General features: G+C 47.5%; 1 protein-coding gene across 2 annotated transcripts; it reads right to left on the reverse strand.

Moving 5' to 3' along the window:
* Positions 1 to 3,070: 3,070 nt before the first annotated feature.
* LOC137535185 (zinc finger protein 23-like) lies at positions 3,071 to 13,449 on the reverse strand. Of its 2 annotated transcripts, none has more exons than XM_068256998.1 (3): positions 13,338 to 13,449; positions 7,235 to 7,878; positions 3,071 to 4,794 (listed from the first exon to the last, which is right to left on the reverse strand). In XM_068256998.1, the coding sequence occupies exons 2-3, from the start codon at positions 7,788 to 7,790 to the stop codon at positions 3,278 to 3,280; spliced, it is 2,073 nt and encodes a 690-aa protein (XP_068113099.1). In that variant the 5' UTR covers positions 7,791 to 7,878; positions 13,338 to 13,449; the 3' UTR covers positions 3,071 to 3,277. The 2 variants fall into 2 exon arrangements, with proteins under 2 accessions (XP_068113099.1, XP_068113098.1); XM_068256997.1 differs by having other exon boundaries at positions 3,071 to 4,797; positions 13,338 to 13,447.
* Positions 13,450 to 24,784: the final 11,335 nt, after the last annotated feature.

The raw sequence follows: 24,784 nt of genomic DNA on the forward strand, positions 1-24,784 counted from the left end.
ATCTCCTGCGCTGCATTGTATGTGCTCGGGTGCAAAAGTCCATTTATTTCAGTAATTCAACTTCAAAGGTGACACTAATACAGTATATGCAGTAGACTCATTCCATGCAAAGCGAGATATTCCAAGCCTTTGTTATCATTTTGATGAGTATATGGCTTAAAGGGGAACTGAAGTAAGAGGTATATGGAGGCTGCCATATTTATTTCCTTTTAATCAACACCAATTGTCTGGCAGCCCTGCTGGTCTATTTCTCTGCAGTAGTATCTGAATAACACCAGAAACAAGCATGCAGCTAGTCTTGTCAGATCTGACTTTAAAGTCTGAAACACCTGATCTGCTGCATGCTTGTTCAGGGGCTATGGCTAATAGTATTAGAGGCAGAGGATCAGCAGGGCTGCCAGACAACTGGTATTGCTTAAAAGAAAATAAACATGGCAGCCTCCATGTACCCCTCTCTTCAGTTCCCCTTTAAAGCTTATGAGAACCCCAAAATCAAAATCTCATAAAGTTACAATATTGTCAAAATGTTCAATGTTCTTGGCTCAAAGTGTCAGACTCTAATCAGCTAATTTATCCAAAACACCTGCAAAGGGCTCCTGTTTCATATATTAGCTCCACCTTTCATGTTGAATTACTGAAGTCAACGTACTTTTGCATGATATTCTAATTTTTCGAGTTTCGCCTGCACTTACCAGTGTTGCGGGAGGCCTCTGGATGCTTCAGTGGATTCCCCCAGTCCTCCATGACCTCTGCCGGCAGGGACCCTCCTCTTCTTTCCTCTTCTTCGCAGCCTTGCTGCCTTCCATGTACAAGCGAGGCTGCACTGCACAGGTGCCAGTAGGGTTTGCTCCTGTGCAGTAGCACTGAGCTGCGCGGGCATGGAGGAGGCACTACCATGCAGGCCATGAGCAATATTGAACATAAATGTTGAACTTTATAAAGGAGTCCCAGCACTGAAAAGGAGGGGCGTAGGAAGATCAGGGAAGCCTCTGGACCACCCAGAGGATTCCCCCTACTGAGGTAAGTAATGCACTTTTTTTGTTCTAAAGGTATTTGCAATAATTCAGCTTTAAGTGAGCAAGTGTGGTTTCCCTCGATGTATCACTACTGAATATGCAAATTATCTGTTTATGCATCTGAAGCCAGACTTACAACCAGAACCGCTGGTGTATAGCGAGCCTATAGCTTATAAAATTTTACAGAGCCACAGCAATCCAACATGCAGCCTGTTTCAGACTTTTTTGCTCCACAACAGTGCATTACATAGACAGATATGGCTCTATATGATAGGGCTTGGGTGATTCTGGATGTGTACCCTTTGTACGCAGGTGCAGTACTTCTACGGCTGCGCAACGCTCCTGGCCATGTGAGCGCTTTGGCGAGTGGCGCGGCTCACAGAGGCTGCCAACCTCACCGGGTCGGCGGCTGCTACAGAAGGGACCACGGTAGACCAGCCAGGAGCGGAGCTGAGGCGAGGGACACAGCTTTCCAGGGGCTGGAGGAAACCCCAGGTAAGTAGATCTTATTCTTGTTACATTGCCTGAGGTTTCCTTAAAGAAAAAAAAAATGAAAACTCTGAAAAAAATTCTTAGGTCTATAATTCAAGAAATGAGCAATCTATCCCACCCCACTCAATATTCAAAAATGGATCATAAAAATCAACCACTCGCAATTAATTTATATTGATTAAAACAGGAAATTCTGCACATCCGATTGTTTTTATCAAATTGCATTTTAATCAAGTCTTTTTGTGTCTTGTGCGGCCACCAGGGATGAGCGTTCTGAAGCAGGACACTGTTTGGAAAGAATTGAAACAGAAAATGAATTTCAAGTACAGCAGAACGTGGCGGCCGGGTGGGGATAACTCACCCTTGACGCCGCCACCTTGCGCTGCCCTCCACAATGCTCTCTAGCTCTTAATACTTCCTCCTTCCAAGCCGGCAGCAGAAAGCAGCTGGAGAGCTGGAATGCACAATGGAGGGCGGCGCACAGAGGTGGCGTCAAGGGTGAGTTATCCCCACTGCCGCGAGTACTCAGTTAGTGGCATCAATGTGCCTGATTTGATCATAAGGATGGAATCTGTCAAAAATGATTGCCACAATGCGGGCGCCTGATTGATCATTCTCCAGATATTGATCAAAATGACAATCCGGCATGCTGGAAAGATCTTCCACAAAAGTGCTCGATTGGGTGCATGGTGAATAGCGGTGCTGGATTTCTCCAACCAAAGACCGATCAACCCCCGGCTTGTATCCCTCTGTGTATAATATGTACCTCCACTCGGGCCAGTGGTGAGTATTGCAGGCTAACCTGTCTGCTGGCGTGCCTCCTCCCATGTCCCACTTCTTTATACACAGCCATCCAGGCCACGCTGTAACGCGTGACATCACCACATGTACTGACGTGATGTATGTGCAGCCAAGTCACAGGGGACACGCGCCTCTGGTGGCCACTTAGAAATATGCACCAGCGGACAGATGAGCCTGCAGCATCACCACTAGCCCGGCCCAGTGCTGAGTATTGTAGGCTCATCTGTCTGCTGGTTCCTCCATGGCCCTCCAGGGCACTTGTGCGATCACAGCATGAACTGACACCAGTCACAGCATGAACATGCACCTCCGGTGGACAAAGATGCACCAACGGACAGGTAATCCTGCAACACTTACCACAGCACAAAGGGAGTACACAATACATGGAGGAAACCTGGGAGGGTGGAGGCTGCTGGTGGCTCAACAGATTTAATGCTGATATTTGTTTTCACTACACTGGCAGCAATAGATCCCTATTACATACAAATGGTGTAAAAAATCATATAAGGCAGCCAAACTAGCACAGGTCTAAATCACGTCACGGTAACCACATCCACAAATGAATAGGTAGTCTCTATGGTATGATACAAAATAAAACATGGAGGGCGGAGCTTGTAGCAAGAGGAGGAACCAGTAACCATCTATCAGGACCAATGGCGACCCTTCCTTGAAGGGATTGGTGGGATTCATCCACAAGGGGCACAGCAGAGCAATAACAGAACTCAGGCAAAAAAAAAAAAAAAAAACACAAATTTGGTCTTTTATTATTCATTTATATTTTACCGTACAGTAAACTGCGCAAAAAAAAGCAAAGCAAGATAGAAATAAACAAACACAGAGCTTATATGAAAAACAAGTACACAAAAGAATGACAGAAGCAGAAGAGCTGACACTCTTTGGTGGGGTTCTCCTTTATTTATAAGATTGCCCTCAGAACTAAGAAACACCCCCATTACCTGCCAGGAATATCAGTGGCTAAAAGCTTTCTGATGCTTCACTAGATTTGGTTTATTTGTAAATCTTTTACCGCACATCAGACAGAGAAAAGGCCGCTCGCCCGTGTGACTTCTCTGGTGCCTGAGGAGGTGTCCTTTCTGGGTGAAACGTTTCCCACACTCTGAACATGAATACAAACGCTCCCCCGTGTGGATCATCTGGTGCCTAAGAAAGCTCTGCTTCAAACTAAAGCTTTTGTTACACACCAAACAAGAAAAAACTTTCACTCCCGCCTGGTTTGTCTGGGTCATAAGCTGGTTAGAATTCTGAGTGGAGTCATTCTCCCCTGCAGAATAGGAATGGTTAGATGTGTGAACCCTGTAATGTCTGAGAAGGTTCCGTTTCACGCTAAAGCACTTCCCACACTCGGAACATGAAAAGGGCTGTTCACCTGTGTGAATTCTCTGGTGCCTAGTAAGGCTTTCTTTCACACTAAAGCATTTCCCACACTCTGGACAAGAAAAGGGGCGCTCACCAGTGTGACTTCTCTGGTGTTTAAGAAGCTTTTCTTTCAAAGGGAAGCGTTTCCCACACTCTGAACAAGAATAAGGAAACTCGCCTGTGTGGTTTCTCTGGTGTATGCGAAGGGTTTCTTTTACCTTGAAGCACTTCCCACACTCTGAACACGAATATGGGCGCTCGCCTGTGTGACTTCTCTGGTGTATAATTAGTTTTGCTTTCAGACTGAAGCACTTCCCACACTCTGAACATGAATAGGGAAAGTCACCTGTGTGACTTCTCTGGTGCCGAACAAGGCTTTTCTTAAAATTGAAACGTTTCCCACAGTCTGAACATGTAAAAGGACCCTCACGTGAGTGTCTTCTCTCGTGCCAAGCCAGGTTTTCTTTCCGAGTGAAACCTTTTCCACATTTTGTACAAATAAACGGATAATTACCAGTGTGAATTATCTGGTGCGTTACAAGGTTTTTCTTCTTCCTAAAACTTTTCCCACAAACTGAACATGAGAAATGAAGCTCAGTTGTGTGAACCCTCTGGTGTTTAAGAAGGCCTCCTTTCTGAATGAAGCGCTTCCCACACTCTGAACATGAATAGGGTTGATCCCCTGTATGGATTCTCTGGTGTCTGTGAAGGCTTCCTTTCTGCGTGAAACTTTTCCCACACTCTGAACATGAGAATGGCCGCTCCCCTGTGTGGACCTTCTGATGTGAGAGAAGATAGGATTGCTTTATGAAACATTTCTCACACTCAGAACATGCAAACATTTTATCACCTCCACATTTCGCACTAGAGGAAGATTCCTCAGAAACAGACGCATCATGAGATCTGTGTGTAGTGACAGCGGTACCAAGATGTGACCTATCAGAAGCTTCTTCAGGATAAGAGGTATCTTGTGATCTACCCGCACTGTGACTTCTGTGTTGTACTTTTGTAATATTCTCCTTATGCCCTAGAGGATGCTGGGTAATGTCACTACCTCCTGCCGATACAATAAGATTCCTCTTCGAGATATTCCAGGCCTCGTGTTCATCTGCTGGAAAATAATTACAATGATAAAAAAAAAATTATAATTTTATAGGAAACTGATTCATTGTAATTTTTTTTTTTTTTTTTTTTATATAAGTACACTAGAGAGGTTGATACTCGGCACTCGAGTGGGCGGAGGTTGTGCCCACATGTATAGATGCAAACACTAAAAGTAACACTTCACCCCGTCCTCCATTATGGAATGGCTCAGATCAGCATGGGGACGTGCATCTGGTCATATTGAAGAAAACAGCAGTGCAGAAAGGCAGTCCAGGCACTGTCCCCTTAAATGCTTTATTTACGCATTACCCATGTCTGCAATAGTGACAGTAGATAATTCCATATATTCCCATAAACAGGGTACCTCTGACCTGCGTGAACGGGTGGTGAAGGGGTGGCTGGAAGAGTGGTGACCAGGTGAAGTCGGACGGCACTAAAGCCATTTCAGGCCGATATGGCACTTGCTCACGTGCTTCTGCATCCTTGTGTCAGTGGCGGTGCGGACGGGCTTCCGAGATGAACTCCTGGGCTCCGCCTTGCTAACCCGCCATTGGCTAGTTAGACTGACATCATACAGGGTGATAGGTGAGGGGGCGTGATTTTGCCGCACATCCGCGGCGCACTCTGGATAGTGCTGTGCTCATTATTACATGTACTTTACAGCTGGGTAAGGTGATAAAACAAAAGGTGCATATTCATATACAAAAACTGCTGTGCCAAAACTCTAGTGATATACAAAATGTGAGTAAATAAAGTGCAAAGTTGAATTAGTGAATAAACGCCCAGCAGGTCATGTTATATGTAACCACAGCAACTTAGCTGCGCTATTTCAAAATAAAAACATCATTTATTCTTAACATTAAAAAATCATTCCCCCCTGGTTTAAAACCTTGTGTGATGCTGGGGTTATCACTTGCACGGACCGATAGGAGGCTTATTAGGTCATTTAGTAATTATTATTTTTTTTTTCTTGCTTTTGGGGGGTCAGTTCTTTTTCGTGTAGAAGCAAACCTCCAACATAGAGCTGAATCCTATAACACAAATATAGGAATAGCAATAGCAATACACCCTCACAAACTATTAGACACTGAGACATATATTTTTATGGTAAGGAATGGAGATTTCATATGGTGTACAGTATTTCCTCCTCACTTGTTGTCACTATGATGTTATACTGAGGAATGGAGATGGGCCTTTCATATGGTGTACAGTATCTCCTCCTCATTTGTTAGTGCTATGATGTTATACTGAGGAATGGAGATGGGCCTTTCATATGGGGTACAGTATCTCCTCCTCATTTGTTGGTGCTATGATGTTATACTGAGGAATGGAGATGGGCCTTTCATATGGTGTACAGTATCTCCTCCTCATTTGTTGGTGCTATGATGTTATACTGAGGAATGGAGATGGGCCTTTCATATGGTGTACAGTATCTCCTCCTCATTTGTTGGTGCTATGATGTTATACTGAGGAATGGAGATGGGCCTTTCATATGGTGTACAGTATCTCCTCCTCATTTGTTGGTGCTATGATGTTATACTGAGGAATGGAGATGGGCCTTTCATATGGTGTACAGTATCTCCTCCTCATTTGTTGGTGCTATGATGTTATACTGAGGAATGGAGATGGGCCTTTCATATGGTGTACAGGATCTCCTCCTCATTTGTTGGTATTATGATGTTATACTGAGGAATGGAGATGGGCCTTTCATATGGTGTACAGTATCTCCTCCTCAATTGTTGGCACTATGAAGTTATACTGAGGAATGGAGATGGGCCTTTCATATGGTGTACAGTATCTCCTCCTCATTTGTTGGTATTATGATGTTATACTGAGGAATGGAGATGGGCCTTTCATATGGTGTACAGTATCTCCTCCTCATTTGTTGGTATTATGATGTTATACTGAGGAATGGAGATGGGCCTTTCATATGGTGTACAGTATCTCCTCCTCAATTGTTGGCACTATGAAGTTATACTGAGGAATGGAGATGGGCATTTCATATGGTGTACACAATCTCCTCCTCATTTGTTAGTACTATGATGTTATAGTGAGGAATGGAGATGGGCCTTTCATATGGTGTACAGTATCCCCTCCTCATTTGTTGGCACTATGATGTTATACTGAGGAATGGGGATGGGCCTTTCATGTGTTGGGAACATGATTATGAAATGTCTAAATGCCAAATTAAAATCACAGTATTTATATTTCACATGGTGATACAAATTTACCCACGTAAACCAAAGTTAATCTTTCCATAAACAATCAACTTAAAATGACTAAAATTATGAATTCTGGATTTTGCTCATCTCGCATAAATTATCCGATCTCATCTTATTCAGCCACGTGTAGCTCTGATCAATCCCCACCACGTCTGCATATTGTACATTCACAGATGTTATGTTATGAGCCATTTCTGCAATCTATGTATGTATGTTACTTACTCATGCTTCTATATTGTGAGCATTGCTTCTCATTCACTAGTCCCATCGTATCACCCTCCTCCACAGACTGCTGATAACTCCTCACGTAGGTGTCTTCTTCTTTGATTGTCCACATTATGTAGCCCTCTTCTGTAGAAAGCTGATCATCCCTCACATACATCTCTTCTTCTTCTTTAATTGTTCTTATCACGTAACCTTCCTCTGTATACTGCTGATCATCCCTCACATAAGTCTCTTCTTCTTTGATTGTTTTTATCACGTAATCCTCCTCCATAGACTGCTGATCATCCCTCACACATGTCTCTTCTTCTTCCTCTTTGATTATCCCCATCATGTCACTCTCCTTCATAAACTGCTCATGACCCTTCACATACATTTCTTCTTCCACTTTAATAATTGTACTCATGATTTCATCCTCCTCCATAGACTGCTGCTCACTCCTCACATACGTGTCTTCTTCTTCCTCTTTAATTGTTCTCATCATTTCATCCTCCTCCACAGTCTCCTGATCACTCCTCACACACACAACATCTTCGTACTTAACTGTCCTCATCATTTCTCCTTCCTCTGAAGTCTTATGGATATCCCTCACATGCAATCTTTTTCATCCATTTTAATATCAACTTTGTTATGATTTCTGCAACCTACAGTGAACAGTAGTCGAAAACAACATTGTTAACGCATTGTTATTAATAGAATGTAACCACACCTAAAGAGAACCACCCTCAAACGCTTTGGCCAAAAGTGTTGTGTTCTAGACCCCAAGCTCTGCCTATGTGATAATGGTGGGGGGTGGTGGGATCTTCCTGTGCACAGTCCTGGGTAAAAAAGAGGACCTGTACATCTCTCTGGTGAGTTTTACTACATACAGGTGTAGCTAGATTATATTGTTTATAAACTATTAAACTACAGCTATTTAAGAAAGGAAAGACTAACTACTATATACGTGAAGATATTATTTGTATTCACACAGTTTATACAAAAACAGTTAATAAGTAAAAAAGAAAAAAAAACCGGAAAACTGACTTTGTGAACATTTATTCAATAAATAAAGAGCATCTAAGCGAAGAATGACAGAGCCTAAGTCACATTGTTATATACTTACCTGATCCAACTCCTTCAGGTCCCAGGTGATGCTCCGGCAGTGCAGTCGCTGCCATGTTTCCGAAGACTGTCGAAGCTCTTCGGGAAAACCCCTGCCGTGTCTGCCCATCTGCATTTCCTCCGGCCCGTCCCCAGCTCGGCAGCTGCTGCCTAACTGATTGCTGAGCTGGAGGCAGACAACGGCAATGCAGATAGGCGTAGCCAGAACCTCGGCAGCGATTTTGAAAAAAAAAAAAAACACCAATCGCCAAGGCCCTTCTCCTAGAGGAGGGGAGCGATCACCAGCCTGGATGGATGATGCCAGAACAGGTAAGTATTAAACCCTAACACCCCCAAATCCTCCATCATTAAGACAAGGCCTTTCATGACAGGGTCTCTTTTTTAGCTTAGGTACTCTTTAATAATCAATTTCCTTCTGTGGAGAAAGAAACTCCTTACAAACCTTGACTACTTTACTATGGCCAGAACAGGCACATGTTTGTAGCAGAGATTATTTTTTAGCGCTTAGTGCGGCAATGGGTCTGTTTCTCTGATCAAAGCTCTTTTGTAGTCTACACCAGGGTTTCTCAACATGCGGTACGCGTACCCCTGGGGGTACGCAAGACCACTGCAGGGGGTTTGCACAGTGGCTTGTTACCCATGCCAAAAAAATCTATTTATCTCCTCCTGCTCAGCGCTGCTATTTACAGCTCCCCTCCACCTCTGTGCAATGCCCAATGTTAAACATTAGTGATCAGATAAAGTTCATTCAGAGGAGAGAGGAACTATAGCAGCACTCCTAAAAGGCAAAATGAGCTTGTCCAGTACTCCTCCCTCAGGAATGTGCAGGAGGAGGAGAAGAGAAGAGAGATACACATCTCCAAGTGCTGCAATAAGGGAGACAGACAGAGTAACAGAGCAGTGCGAGTTTAAGCTGCTGCTCATTTGTGTGTGCTGCTTGCGTGTGTGTGTGTGTGTGTGTGTGTGTGTGTGCGCTGCTTGCGTGTGTGTATGTGTGTACTGCTTGTGTGTGTATGTGTGTACTGCTTGTGTGTGTATGTGTGTACTGCTTGTGTGTGTGTGTACTGCGTGTGTGTGTGTGTACTGCTTGTGTGTGTGTGTACTGCTTGTGTGTGTGTGTACTGACTGTGTAATGTTTTATGACTGTTTGTACTGCTTGTGTGTGCTGGCTGTGTGTGTGCTGTGTGCGTATGTACGTGTGTGTGTGTGCTGTGTGCGTATGTACGTGTGTGTGTGTGCTGTGTGCGTATGTACGTGTGTGTGTGTGTGTACGTACGTGTGTGTGTGTGTGTGTGTGTGTACGTACGTACGTGTGTGTGTGTACGTACGTACGTACGTACGTACGTGTGTGTGTACGTACGTACGTACGTACGTGTGTGTACGTACGTACGTACGTACGTACGTACGTGTGTGTGTGTGTGTGTGTATGTACGTACGTACGTGTGTGTGTACGTACGTACGTGCGTGTGTGTGTACGTACGTACGTGCGTGTGTGTGTACGTACGTACGTGCGTGTGCGTACGTACGTGTGCGTACGTACGTACGTGCGTGTGCGTACGTACGTACGTGCGTGCGTGCGCGTACGTACGTACGTACGTGCGTGCGCGTGCGTACGTACGTGCGTGCGCGTGCGTACGTACGTGCGCGCGCGTACGTACGTACGTGCGTGTGCGTACGTACGTACGTACGTGCGTGCGTGTGCGTACGTACGTACGTACGTACGTGCGTGTGCGTACGTACGTACGTACGTGCGTGTGCGTACGTACGTACGTGCGTGCGTGTGTACGTACGTACGTGCGTGTGCGTACGTACGTACGTACGTGCGTGTGCGTACGTACGTACGTGCGTGCGCGTACGTACGTACGTGCGTGCGTGTGTACGTACGTACGTACGTGCGTGCGTGTGTACGTACGTACGTGCGTGTGTGTGTACGTACGTACGTGTGTGTGTACGTACGTACGTGTGTGTGTACGTACGTACGTGTGTGTGTACGTACGTACGTGTGTGTGTACGTACGTACGTGTGTGTGTACGTACGTACGTACGTGTGTGTGTACGTACGTACGTACGTGTGTGTGTACGTACGTACGTACGTGTGTACGTTCGTACGTGTGTGTGTGTGTGTGTGTGTGTGTGTGTGTGTGTGTGTGTGTGTGTGTGTGTGTGTACGTACGTGTGTGTGTGTGTGTACGTACGTGTGTGTGTGTGTGTACGTACGTGTGTGTGTGTGTGTACGTACGTGTGTGTGTGTGTGTGTACGTACGTGTGTGTGTGTGTGTGTGTGTGTGTGTGTGTACGTACGTGTGTGTGTGTGTGTGTGTGTGTGTACGTACGTGTGTGTGTGTGTGTGTGTACGTACGTGTGTGTGTGTGTGTGTACGTACGTGTGTGTGTGTGTGTGTACGTACGTGTGTGTGTGTGTGTGTGTGTACGTACGTGTGTGTGTGTGGGTGTGTACGTACGTGTGTGGGTGTGTACGTACGTACGTGTGTGTGTGTGTACGTACGTACGTGTGTGTGTGTGTGTGTGTGTACGTACGTGTGTGTGTGTACGTACGTGTGTGTGTGTACGTACGTGTGTGTGTGTACGTACGTGTGTGTGTGTACGTACGTGTGTGTGTGTACGTACGTGTGTGTGTGTACGTACGTGTGTGTGTGTACGTACGTGTGTGTACGTACGTGTGTGTGTGTGTGTGTGTGTGTGTGTGTGTGTGTGTGTGTACACGTACGTGTGTACGTACGTGTGTGTGTACGTACGTGTGTGTGTGTGTGTGTGTGTGTGTGTGTGTACGTACGTGTGTGTGTGTGTACGTACGTGTGTGTGTGTGTACGTACGTGTGTGTGTGTGTGTACGTACGTGTGTGTGTGTGCGCTGACAGTGGTAGTACTGCTCGTGTGTGCTGACTGTGTACTGCTTGTGTGTGCTGACTGTGTGTACTGCTAGTGTGTGTACTGCTAGTGTGTGTACTGCTAGTGTGTGTACTGCTAGTGTGTGTACTGCAGCACCCTTGCCTGTCCTTCATCACCCATCACCCTCTGCCAGCACCCTCACCACACATCACCCTCTGCCAGCCTCAGCTAGCATCCTCACCTGTCAGTCACTGCCCATTACCTCTGCCAGCACCCTCACCTGTTCCTTACCACCCATCACCCTTTGCCAGCACCCTCACCTGTCTCTCCTACCCTTCATCATCTGCCAAACCCAGCCAGCACCCTCGCCTGCCCGTCACCCTCTGCCAGCATCCTCACCTGTCTCTCCCACCCTTCACCCTCTGGCAGCCTCAGCTAGCCCCCTTACCAGTCCCTCACCACCTATCACTCTCTGCCACCCTCAGACAGCACCCTCACCAGGTTCTCCCCACCTAGCACCCTCATCTACCTCTCCACATCCAGCACCCTCAGCCAGCCTCCACACCCAGCACCCTCATTCTCCAAAGCGTGTGCGCTCGCGCACACATTTTCCGGGGGTACATTGCCGAGATGGAGAAGCAATAAGGGGTACTTGGTTTAAAAAAGTTGAGAAACACTGGTCTACACTGACAAACGTGGTATTATTTTTTGGGGAACAGATAGAACATTCTTTAGACACAAAATATTGAATCCCATATCTTAAACCAAGAAAAAGAATTATGGTGAGACACCAACTTTGCATGGTTTATTCCAATTTTGTAGAACTGGAGGGCTGAGAAGAAATTATGAATTTGGACTCAGAACACCGAAAATCAATAGCAGGTTCTTTTTAGCACTTTATCTATTGTGGTGCAGGAGTGCCGACCCTCAAATATACCCACCAAATTACTCCAACTACACCCCTACATATATTTGGCAAGAGCGGAGCTTGGAGGTACGCTGACGCTGTGTGGTCACGTGACACGCTTGGAAGACGACGGTAAGAGACAGAGGGGGGGGCATGCTGGCTTGAGTCCGTGGCTTAGTATGTAGGGATTATGGGCAATGCTGACCACACTTGTTGTTTTTTTTTTTGGGGGGGGGGGGAGGGGGCTAGAAAAGTGGCAACACTAGTTATTGGAGGAGGGGTCTATGGCGGTCACACTTCCTATGGAGGGGAGGAGGAAACTTAATATTGGGGGGAGGGGGTGAGTTGGTGTTCACACTTGCATGGAGTAGTAGAGCATTATGTTGGCCACATTTGTTATGATAGGGGGAGAAGTGGCAGATGCACCTTCTATGGGTGGATAAGGGGGTTAAAGCGGATCTTCCTCTATGCTCTAAAAGATAAGCAACAGCATAATAACCTTTAAAGAAAATCATTTCTTTGTTATAGCTAATACAAATCCTGCAATAAATGTGCAGTATATTTACTTCCCGCTTTCATGGAAGTAGATATAGGGTTAACATCCTGTGTTTACAAATTAGCTGTCCTGCCAGGATTCCTGAGCTGACACAGCTGAGAGATCAAATTACAACGTGTGTTTAGTCACAGACGGGGGGGGGGGGGGGATTAGACAGGCTAAACTCTTTAAATACACACAGGGTGGATTTCTCTACGTCTTCCTTCTATCCTAAGCAATAATTCAGGTCCACTTTAAGGTGTTTTATGTGGGAGATTAGTGGCCATATTTGTTGTGGGGAAAGTAGGTTATGAGGATGCCTAATATATCTCACCTCTTCACAGGTGCCATTGCAACAATACAATCAGCCTTTTTCAGTAGAGGAGAATTTTGCCTTCAGTTTATGTGTCAGTGATTTGAATGCTGATCGGTGAATACATAGCTGTATCCTGCATTTAATAAGAGTATTGTGTGTTCACCAACCACCAGAATCCAATGTGGCCTCAGTAAAGGTTGGGAAAACTCTGAGATGAGTCAGGAGAGGGGGGTGAAAGCCAAGACATCCCCAAGTAGGGTTTACTCCCTTCCGCAGTCTGAAAAAAAACATTAATAAAGATCTCACTTAACTTCTCTCCGTGTTACTTTTCCCTATAAGCACATCCTGCCTTGGGGTGAAAAAGTAATACTCTGCTAACATCTTATTAATGTACCTTCTCCGTTGCCAGTTCCTGCAATGTCTCTCCTGGGCTTTCTCTGACGTCACTTCTTGTCAGCTTTCTCCACCTTTTCCGTTCTGTGCGTTCCACCTTTCCTTTTCAGTGCGTTCCAGCTGGGAGAAGTGAGCTTGCACTATCTAGTGGAGAATAGTGGAACTGCATCCACCATTATGCATACAGAACTACAGTACCTTGTGCTATGTCCAAGTTATTCTATCACATCATCTCAATCACATCACACCTCTGTTAATAAGTAATATGGTTACAAGCCGAATATTCACTTTAAGTAAATGTACTGCTTTACTTGATGGCCCAGTAATCAACAGAAGAATCTCCATATGAGTGCAAATCTAGGCACTACAGTGATTCCTTCTAAATTTCAGGAGCTCCATCTGGAGGCCATTTAACTCTTCTACATTATCTTGTGTGGTGTAGATCACAGATGTGTGGAGGAAAAATGTGCCCTTAGGGCCTATTTCCACTGCATTAGTTTTTCTGGATCCAGACGTCTGGATGTGGCTGTTAGGCAAATATTCCTCCTGCTTGTCACCTGTCTTTCCGGATAAGAAAGGGAGTCAGAGAAAGAGCTGTCTTGGACTCTGAATGCTCAGTTGCCAAATAAGACCAGGCAGAGAACTAGGCAGGGTAACCTTCTTGGGTAGGGCGACTACTAGACATCTTCCAAAAAGGACTACAAGGTCCTCTTTTTTAACATGGTTTTCTCCATCCTCCAGGCATTCCAAAACTTTGCTGAAATGTCCTCCTTTCACAGAATCACAGAGTTGACCATTTTTTAACCTATTACATATTATACAGTATATAGTGAGATTGAACAGCCTTCAGCAATTCTTGATTCATCAGTGTTATAAAATCACGCTATCAATAATTCAAGCATTAAGCAGTGGGCATGACAACATTGTTTTATATTCTAGTTATTATTAGTTATTGGATTTATATAGCGCCAACATATTATGACAATACAGGTAATACGCAATAAGATACACAACACAATAGAGGTAGTAATACAATGCCAGATCATACACTGGAGTAGCAGTTCCAAATAATACAAGTTCACATATTCTGGGTAGGGTTGCCACCTTTTGGGTGGAAAAATACCAGCTTGGGGGTGTGGCCTAACAGTGGGATTGGTTTCCTATGTCCTTTTTTCGGAAATTGCACAAGACGTCTGCCTAGACTGAGTGGATGGGCCTCCTGACTGGTTGTTGCTAACCTTTGACAGCAATTAAGTGGCTAGCTTATGGCTGGACCTGTCTTGGTTGTTGCTGGCTGGACAGCTAAGTGGCTACAATGCTGGGGGTTCGCCGGCACGACTCCTGCTCTTGTCCAGTATTCACGAGTGCATGCACCACTGACAACGGCGCATTTAGTGACTCCATTACATGCAAGAGTGTCATGTGGAACAGATGATGCCGGAAGCTGGAGGAGGCCAAGAGTCGCAGCAGACAGGTGAACCTTCAACACAGCACACAGGCACGAGGAGACGTCACAATACTGAACGCGGTTACCATTGCACATCCAATAAAGCCCTTGAAACAGAGATTTTCTGCCATTCCTAATCGCTTTATTCATCAGATTTTGGCCAGATATCGATCAGGCAGCCATGTTCGGCATCGAATCTCTTTCAATTTGATAACATTATTGAATCGGAATGGTTGATTGGCCTGCAATATTGAGTAACATACAGGTACTCTTAGTTTGGTTAACTTATTATTTACATAGCGCTGACAACTTCCGAGGTGCTTTTACAGAGTACATAGTCATGTCTTCAACTGCACCTCAAAAGAGCTCACAATCTAATCCTTCCATAGTCATTAATGTCCTACCACATTATGTATTTATACAGCACTGTCTGACATCTCCTGCAGCACTATGTACTAGAGTACAGTCATGTCACTGACTGTCCTCAGAGGAGCTCACAATCTAATCCTACCATAGTCTGATGTCCTACTATATTCTTCTTATTATTATGTATTTATATAACAATGCCCTCTCCTGCAGCACTTTATGGAGTCCATAGTCATGTCACTGGCTGTCATCAGAGCTCACAATCTAATCCTACCATGTTCATAGTCTAATGTCCTACCATATTATTATTATGTATTTATATAGCACTGACATCCTCTGCAGCACATTACAGAGTACATAGTCATGTCACTGACTGTCCTCAGAGGAGCTCACAATTGAATCCTACCATAATGTCCTACAGCTTCTGTAGCACTTTACAGAGTACAGGTAGAAAAGTGAGAATACTGCTCTAACCACTCTAATGGCCGGTCGTAATGCAGCAAGTAAAAAAGGATCCACACATTGCCCAATGAAAAACGTTTTTTTGTGCACATATCCAAAGTGAAAAACTGGACGCATAGCCAGAAAGCATAGTGTCCGGTTTTTCACGTTTGATACGGCCACAAATAATGTTTTTCATCGGAGAACATGCAGATCTTCATTTTTCACTTTAAAGAACAGTCATGTCACTAACTGTCCCTTGGAGGAGCTCACAATCTAATCCTTTCCATAACTATCTGTCAGTCATAATCTAGGGCCAATTTAGGGGGACGCCAATAAACTTATTTGTATGGTTTTGGGAGTGAGAAGAAACTTGAATGTCTGCAGGAAACACATGCAGACACGGGGAGAACATACAAACGCCATTCAGATAGTGTCGCCGCAAAGCAAGATTGCTATCCACTACAGCTACGCCACAATGCTGCCCTTAGTGGCTGTGGCTGGGCTTTGCTTGCTGTCTGTCTCCTGAGTGCTGGGCTGGCTTTTCAGATCCCTGCAAACAGTGGAGTAGCTAAGGAGCTGTGGGCCCCGATGCAAGTTTTACAATGGAGCCCCCCAAGTTCTCTATACATAACAATTGATATGGTGCACCAAAACCTGCCAATGGAAACTACAGGAGCACAGGTGCAAGAAGGTGGTGCGGAACAGTTTGTCGATGATTACCACTATTCAAAGTATCTATAGAAGTAATTATTATGAGCACAGGACCAATAGAGAGCTAATACTGTAGTTGAGGGAGAGCTCTTTGGGGCCCCTCTGGCCCAAGGGCCCTGATGCAGTCGCTACCTCTGCAACCCCTATTGCTACGCCCCTGCCTGCAAACACTCCCAGTGGGTTCCAGGCCTGACAGAGGGCACATTCACATTTGCATTCCATTCTCACTTGTGAAATAATTTGTGAAATGAATTGTAATTCAATGACTGAGAATCACAATTTCTCCAAAAATGCTACATGCAGTGCATTGGCGATTTCTGAAAATTGCAAGTGCTGTAATGTGAATGATCCCATAGGGTAACATTATACACAGTGCAGTGATTTGCTGGTCGCTGGTGATCAGCAAAATCCCTCACAAAAGTGTCCCAGTGTGAAAGAGCCGTCCTGGACTCTGGGCAGCTGTCTGTGTGAGCCTGTGGTGACTGTGATTCACTGGCTGTGTCTTTACCTGGCTGGGCAGCTTCACAGTGAGTTTAGGCTGACATATTGGGCTGACTCAGTGCAGCTGCTGCTGATCCTCTCTGTTTCCATCCCTTGTCACTTTCTCCACAGGACCCTGCTGCGGCCCAGAATCCACACAGGGTGCTCTCCCCTGAACTCTCCTCTTTCCCAGGGCTGGATTTAGGCCAAGGCCACCTAGGCCATGGACTAGGGCACCAGAGGAGGAAGGGCACCAAAGCAGCAGGCTAAACTGGTGCAGCATTTGCAAGCTTGCAAATGCTGCAACGCAGGGAGATCAGGTGAGTGGGGCTATGGACTTGGACAGCATTGGAGACGGAAAGAAAGAGGAAGCTTCTGCACTGGAGACGAGCGGAGAAATGAGTGAAACAGATGGCTGCTGCTGTGTGAATACAGAACATGGAGCAGCAGCGTGTGTATAGAGCATGGAGCAGCAGCGTGTGTACAGAGCATGGAGAAGCAGTGTATGTACAGAGCATGGAGAAGCAGTGTATGTACAGAGCATGAAACAGTGTATGTACAGAGCATGGAGAAGCAGTGTATGTACAGAGCATGGAGAAGCAGTGTATGTACAGAGCATGGAGCGGCAGTGTGTGTACAGAGCATGGAGCAGCAGTGTATGTACAGAGCATGGAGCAGCAGCATGTGTACAGAGCATGTAACAGCAGCATGTGTACAGAGCATGGAGCAACATTGTGTGTACAGAGCATGGAGCAGCAGTGTATGTACAGAGCATGGAGCAACATTGTGTGTACAGAGTATGGAGCAGCAGCGTGTGTACAGAGCATGGAGCAGCAGTGTATGTACAGAGCATGGAGCAGCAGTGTGTGGCGCAGCAGTGTGCATACAGAACATGGAGCAGCAGCGTGTGTATAGAGCATGAGGCAGCTTTGAGGAACTTAACAGAGTCAGGTATGAGCACAGCCCTGTGTCCTGGTGTGTGAATGCTTCACTTTCCCCTTCATTAGCAGTGTCCTCATTATCATCTGTGTCCAAACTGCTCCTGATCAATCCCCTTGTCATTCAGAAGATTGGACATTTAGGAAATTGTCAGACCCCGTTTTTCGGATGGGAAATTGCATTATGTGTACCCAGCATGATGTCCTACCATATTGTACTGTATTGTGCGTGGCTGAGGGAGACCTTTCAGGATGTCCCCACAAAATGCAATCATATTGGCAGCAGATACCCCCACAAAATGCAATCAGATTGGTGGCAGCCAGCAGATTTCCCAGTTTAGGTAGGCAGGTATATAGGTGTCCCCAGTATAGAGATATACCCAGGACTATAGGTCACAGTGAGCCCCTGGGCCCTGGGCTGCCAGCGTGGCAGCCTCCTCCTTCCCTCCCCTGTCCCCCCCCAACACAGACACTGACAAGGAGCCCACCTGTGTGCAGGGCAGCTGAGCTGAGCCCCTGGCTGGGCCCTGGGCTGGCAGCATGGCAGCCTCCTCCCCTCCCCGACCCCGTCCCCCCAACACACACTGACAAGGAGCCCACCTGCATGCAGGGCAGCTGAGCCCCTGGGCCCTGGGATGGCAGCGTGGCAGGTCCCAGCGGGCGTTAGACAGTGTGCAGTGGGCGCACACCAGCATATCTCTCTGCTGGTGGTCTTTAGGTCGCCGCCGGATCCCCTCTTTTCCTCATGGGGTGACTGCTGCGGACGTTCTCTCCCCAGCCTCCTCTCCCTCTCACCGCTGCCTCCTGACTCCCAGGCGTGCTGAGGGAAACTGGCTTAAACCAGTTCTCTCTGGCTATGTCTCGCGCCTGTGCTGTGCTCTCGGACTGGCCGCGCGGAGCTTCCAGAAGATTCCACTGTTTTGTATACATGGTCGCCTTAGCAACCAGCCTATATAAGACCATCTGAGCGCTTAGACTTCTCTCTCCATGCGCCGTTTTAGTTCCACCAGGCTAATCTCTAAAGCAAATTTCCGCCTTAGATGCGAAGTTCACTCCACACATGGAAATGCATCAACACAGTATATTATTCTCTTTTAGAGGGTTACAGTGGTATCCCTGTGATGCGGTGTGTGGGGGCTGGATAGCTGTGTGTGTGGTTGAGACCCCCTGTGATCCTGTGTGTGGAGGCTGGAGGGCTGTGTGTAGGTGGGATCCCCTGTGATCCTGTGTGTGGGGGCTGGAGGGCTGTGTGTGTGGTTGGGATCCCCTGTGAACCTGTGTGAGGGGGTGAGAGAACTGTGTGTAGGTGGGATCCCCTGTGATCCTGTGTGTGGCGGCTGGATAGCTGTGTGTGTGGTTGAGACCCCCTGTGATCCTGTGTGTGGAGGCTGGAGGGCTGTGTGTAGGTGGGATCCCCTGTGATCTGATGTGGGGGGGGGCTGGAGGGCTGTGTGTGTGGTTGGGATCCCCTGTGAACCTGTGTGAGGGGGCTAGAGAGCTGTGTGTAAGTGGGATCCCCTGTGAACCTGTGTGAGGGGCTAGAGAATTGTGTGTATATGGGATCCCCTGTGATCTTGTGTGAAAGGGCTGGGGGGGGGGGGGGCTTGGGGCAGCTGTGTGTGTGGTTGGGATCCCCTGTGATCCTGTGTGAGGGGGTGAGAGAGCTGTGTGTGGGTGGGACCCCCTGTGATCCTGTGTGTGGGGGCTGGATGGCTGTGTGTGTGGTTGGGACCCCCTGCGATCCTGTGTGAGGGGGCTAGAGCTGAGTGTAGGTGGGATCCCCTGTGATCCTGTGTGAGGGGGCTGGAGGGCTGTGTGTGTGGTTGGGATCCCCTGTGATCCTGTGTGAGGGGGCTAGAGAGCTATGTGTAAGTGGGATCCCCTGTGAACCTGTGTGAGGGGCTAGAGAATTGTGTGTATATGGGATCCCCTGTGATCTTGTGTGAGGGGGCTGGGGGGGGGGAGGGGGGGCTTGCGGTGGCTGTGTGTGTGGTTGGGATCCCCTGTGATCCTGTGTGAGGGGGTGAGAGAGCTGTGTGTGGGTGGGACCCCCTGTGATCCTGTGTGTGGGGGCTGGATGGCTGTGTGTGTGGTTGGGACCCCCTGCGATCCTGCGTGAGGGGGCTAGAGCTGTGTGTAGGTGGGATCCCCTGTGATCCTGTGTGTGGGGGCTGGAGGGCTGTGTGTGTGGTTGGGATCCCCTGTGATCCTGTGTGAGGGGGCTAGAGAGCTGTGTGTAAGTGGGATCCCCTGTGAACCTGTGTGAGGGGCTAGAGAATTGTGTGTATATGGGATCCCCTGTGATCTTGTGTGAGGGGGCCCCCATCCCAGGGGGGGCTGGGGGCGGCTGTGTGTGTGGTTGGGATCCCTTGTGATCCTGTGTGAGGGGGTGAGAGAGCTGTGTGTGGGTGGGACCCCCTGTGATCCTGTGTGTGGGGGCTGGATGGCTGTGTGTGTGGTTGGGACCCCCTGTGATCCAGTGTGAGGGGGCTAGAGCTGTGTGTAGGTGGGATCCCCTGTGATCCTGTGTGTGGGGGCTGGAGGGCTGTGTGTGTGGTTGGGATCCCCTGTGATCCTGTGTGAGAGAGCTGTGTGTGGGTGGGATCCCCTGTGATTCTGTGTGTGGGGCTGGATAGCTGTGTGTGTGGTTGGGACCCCCTGTGATCCTGTGTGAGGGGGTGAGAGAGCTGTGTGTGGGTGGGACCCCCTGTGATCCTGTGTGTGGGGGCTGGATGGCTGTGTGTGTGGTTGGGACCCCCTGCGATCCTGCGTGAGGGGGCTAGAGCTGTGTGTAGGTGGGATCCCCTGTGATCCTGTGTGTGGGGGCTGGAGGGCTGTGTGTGTGGTTGGGATCCCCTGTGATCCTGTGTGAGGGAGCTAGAGAGCTGTGTGTAAGTGGGATCCCCTGTGAACCTGTGTGAGGGGCTAGAGAATTGTGTGTATATGGGATCCCCTGTGATCTTGTGTGAGGGGGGCCCCAGCCCCAGGGGGGGGCTGGGGGCGGCTGTGTGTGTGGTTGGGATCCCTTGTGATCCTGTGTGAGGGGGTGAGAGAGCTGTGTGTGGGTGGGACCCCCTGTGATCCTGTGTGTGGGGGCTGGATGGCTGTGTGTGTGGTTGGGACCCCCTGTGATCCAGTGTGAGGGGGCTAGAGCTGTTGTGTAGGTGGGATCCCCTGTGATCCTGTGTGTGGGGGCTGGAGGGCTGTGTGTGTGGTTGGGATCCCCTGTGATCCTGTATGAGGGGGTGAGAGAGCTGTGTGTGGGTGGGATCCCCTGTGATCCTGTGTGTGGGGGCTGGATAGCTGTGTGTGCGGTTGGGACCCCCTGTGATCCTGTGTGAGGTTTCTAGAGAGCTGTGTGTAAGTGGGATCCCCTGTGATCCTGTGTGTGGGGGCTGGAGGGCTGTGTGTGTGGTTGGGATCCCCTGTGATCCTGTGTGAGAGGGTGAGAGAGCAGTGTGTGGGTGGGATCCCCTGTGATCCTGTGTGTGGGGGCCTGGATAGCTGGGTGTGTGGTTGGGACCCCCTGTGATCCTGTGTGAGGGGGCTAGAGAGCTGTGTGTAGTGGGATCACCTGTGATCCTGTGTGTGGGGGCTGGAGGGCTGTGTGTAGGTGCGACCCCCTGTGATCCTGTGTGAGAGAGCTGTATGTGGTTGGGACCCCCTGTGATCCTGTGTGAGGGGGCTAGAGAGCTGTGTGTAGGTGGGATCCCCTGTGATTCTGTGTGTGGGGGCTGGATAGCTGTGTGTGTGGTTGGAATCCCCTGTTATCCTGTGTGTGGGGGCTGGATAGCTATGTGTGTGGTTGGGACCCCCTGTGATCCTGTGTGAGGGGGCTAGAGAGCTGTGTGTAGGGTGGGATCCCCTGTGATCCTGTGTGTGGGGGCTGGGGGGGGGGGGGCTGTGTGTGTGGTTGAGATCCCCTGTGATCCTGTGTGAGGGGGTGAGAGAGCTGTGTGTGGTTGAGGCCCCTGTGATCCTGTGTGTGGGGGCTGGATAGCTGTGTGTGTAGTTGGGACCCCGTGATCCTGTGTGAGGGGCTAGAGAGCTGTGTGTAGGTGGGATCCCCTGTGCTCCTGTGTGTGGGGGCTGGATAGCTGTGTGTGGGTGGGACCCCCTGTGATCTGATGTGTGGGGGCTAGGTAGCTGTGTGTGTGGTTGGGACCCCCCTGTGATCCTGTGTGTGGGGGGCTGGATAGCTGTGTGTGTGGTTGGGGCCCCCTGTGATCCTGTGTGAGGGCTAGAGAAACTGTGTGTAAATGGGATCCCATGTGATCCTGTGTGTGGGAGCTGAAGAAGAGTGAGGATATGGGGATCCTGGTGGCTGGAGAAAGATGCTGGATGCCGGGGAGAGAGTCTGGAGTCCCGCTATGCAGCGCTGATCGCGTGTGGGACTCCAAAACTGCAGCAAACACAGGTATTTCACTGCCCCGAGCTGAGCTCGGGATTACTACTCGCAGCTGTTTGTTCCTACCCCAAGCTCTGCTCGGGGTTACCGCCAGGGAGGTTGAACCACCAGCAAGCAAGTAGATACTCAAAATTATTTTTGATAGTATTTTTTTCACCTACTTTTTGGTACTTTTTAAATTGCAAAGTTATTTTAAACAGAAGATGAAAAAAATTCTCCTAGGAGAAAACTGAGGAGAACAAGTTAATTGCATATGGGCCATTTACTTTGTTACAGAATAGGACTCTATATACTACTGATAAGTATAAAGCTTTATTTCTTGTGCACCATACATTGAACAATCTCAAACGCAACAATTATTGATGGAGGTTAACACCTGCAGAAAAAGAGTTACTGTGTTGATATGGATTTATTTTGCAAATAGAACTTTGACAATGGGCTTGATTCATTAAAGGGGACCTAAACCGAGAGGGATATGGATGTTTTCCTTTTAAATAATACCAGTTGCCTGGCAGTCCTGCTGATCTATTTGCTGTAGTGGTGGCTGAATCACACACCTGAAACAAGCATGCAGCTAATCCAGTCTGACTTCAGTCAGAGCACCTGACCTGCATGCTTGTTCAGGGGCTGTGAATGAAAGTATTAGAGACACAGGATCAGCAGGAGAGTCAGGCAACTGGTATTATTTAAAAAGGAAAAATACATGTCATTCTCAGTTTAGGTTCCCTTTAAACTGCTTAAGCAGCGCAGCTTAAATTGATCAGTGCGAATTAAAACATTAGTGTACACACGACAAGTGATAGTGCTGCTGGTATTTTATGCGCGCTCCTTTTAAATGACGGCCGCTCCTTTAATCCCGCCATGAGCCCCGTCGGGACCAGTGGCTTCATTCTGTGCTTTGATTGGCCCAATAAATTGCCTGTCACTTGCTTAATGAATCAAGCACACTGTACATTAAATGATGGATAACAACTGAAGACATGTATATTTCTGTACATACACATTATCTATATAAAATCAATATATCTATCTAAAATCCAAATGAAGAGTGTTGTGTTCTTTATCCAGAGGGACATGTTAACCTATAAAATATTCTGTTTATAGTGAGACTAAGAATCTGCTCCTTCCGATTGATGATTATGGCACCTTATCGGTTGGTTCCTTTAAGGAGTTAATAATTATTTTAAGGCAGATATCTATAAGATATCTGACAAGACCCCACGACTCAGACAATGATGAGCAGGTGACTCCGCTCAGCAGACTCCACGTTTATGTTCTCTGTTGGGTCTCCTCTATGCTCTCATACAGCTCTTACTAATGATAGAACAATTCATCCCATCCAGGTGTGAAACTGTAACCTCACCAGCTCTCAAGCATGTCTGTTGAATAGGTACAAAAAATAATCCGACTCCAACTCCTCAGTTTAGGATTCCACTGACTCCGGCTTCTCTAATTTACATAACAAACTTGTTGATTGAAAGTATGTAACATAAAATGTATTTACTGCCAAAGCTTAGGAATTTTAAAGCTATATGAAGATGGCATCTGCTTTTGGGAACAAAAAACTTCTGGCCAGGAAGCTGACATTACCCTGTCAGCTATCTCGGCCTTTCATTGCTCAAGTGAATGCCCCAGCACAGGGGTCAGGAACCCTTTTGGCTGAGAGAGCCAGAAATGCCACATATTTTAAAATGTAATTCTGTGAGAGCCATACAATATGTTTCAAACTGGGACAGTGCGCATGCGCAGCAGAGGGCCATGTTGCCATAGTGATGTGTACACAGTTGATCCGGCGGGCAGCAGAAGTGTCAGACACGTCTTCAGCTTTTCTTGGGGTTCAGCAACATCAGCATTTTCCATGAGAGCCAGACAGGAGAAATACCAACTAACAGCTTGTACAATTAGCTAGCTGACTTGGGGGTTGATTCACATTGTAGGACGAGATCACCCCACTTTGGTCCAATAGGCTGCCTGTCAAGTGACAGGCAGCCTATTAGGCCAATCAAAGTATGGGGATCTCTTCCTACAAAGTCACTGGACCTGACAGGGTCCAGAGTGGGACAATTGGAGCAGCCATTCGTTTTGGGGTAGCCCAAGTAAGTTAGTAGCGCATGCTACAGCAGTACCGTGCCTACTTTGAAAATGTTACTTGCGCTGCCACACTAAGCTGTGCTGCTTGAGCAGTGTAGCTTAGTGAATCAACCCCTAATTGTGAGCCAGATGTAGCCATCAAAGGAGCCACATCTGGCTCCCAAACCATAGGTTCCCTACCCCTGCCCCAGCATGTCATCCATATAATAAGATTCACAGAAGCCCCAAATCAGCTGGATTCTGGTGTGTAGACCGGCCACCTTGCCAAAAAAGGCCTCTGCTTTTCCTTTATCTGATACATAAAAGGCCAAGGCCATTTTCTGTAAAGGGGCAGAGCTATGCACAGGAACCCAGCTGATATGGGGTTCTACTGAATAAATTAAACAGACAATGTGTTGGTACATTCCAACTTTTAAGCATTAGCGTACCTCTGTGTTTTTTCTGTACACCAGAGACGCAATTTAACCAAACTTAGGACATAGATGTAGAGTAGCTGTTAAATAGAAATCAAAACTAGTCCTTGATAGGAGTACATTTAGAGAATGCAGACAAGAACAAAGAAC

The sequence above is a fragment of the Hyperolius riggenbachi genome, chromosome 10 (genome assembly GCF_040937935.1).
Source record: "Hyperolius riggenbachi isolate aHypRig1 chromosome 10, aHypRig1.pri, whole genome shotgun sequence".
Lineage (NCBI taxonomy): Eukaryota > Metazoa > Chordata > Amphibia > Anura > Hyperoliidae > Hyperolius > Hyperolius riggenbachi.

What these genes read in the sequence shown, in the direction of transcription:
- LOC137535185 (XM_068256997.1), bottom strand. Translation starts at nt 7,790, where the DNA reads ATGATGAGGACAGTTAAGTACGAAGATGTTGTGTGTGTGAGGAGTGAT. An exon ending in CTCACAATATAGAAGCATGA is followed by an intron (nt 4,798 to 7,234) that starts GTAAGTAACATA and finishes ATTATTTTCCAG; the next exon opens with CAGATGAACACGAGGCCTGG.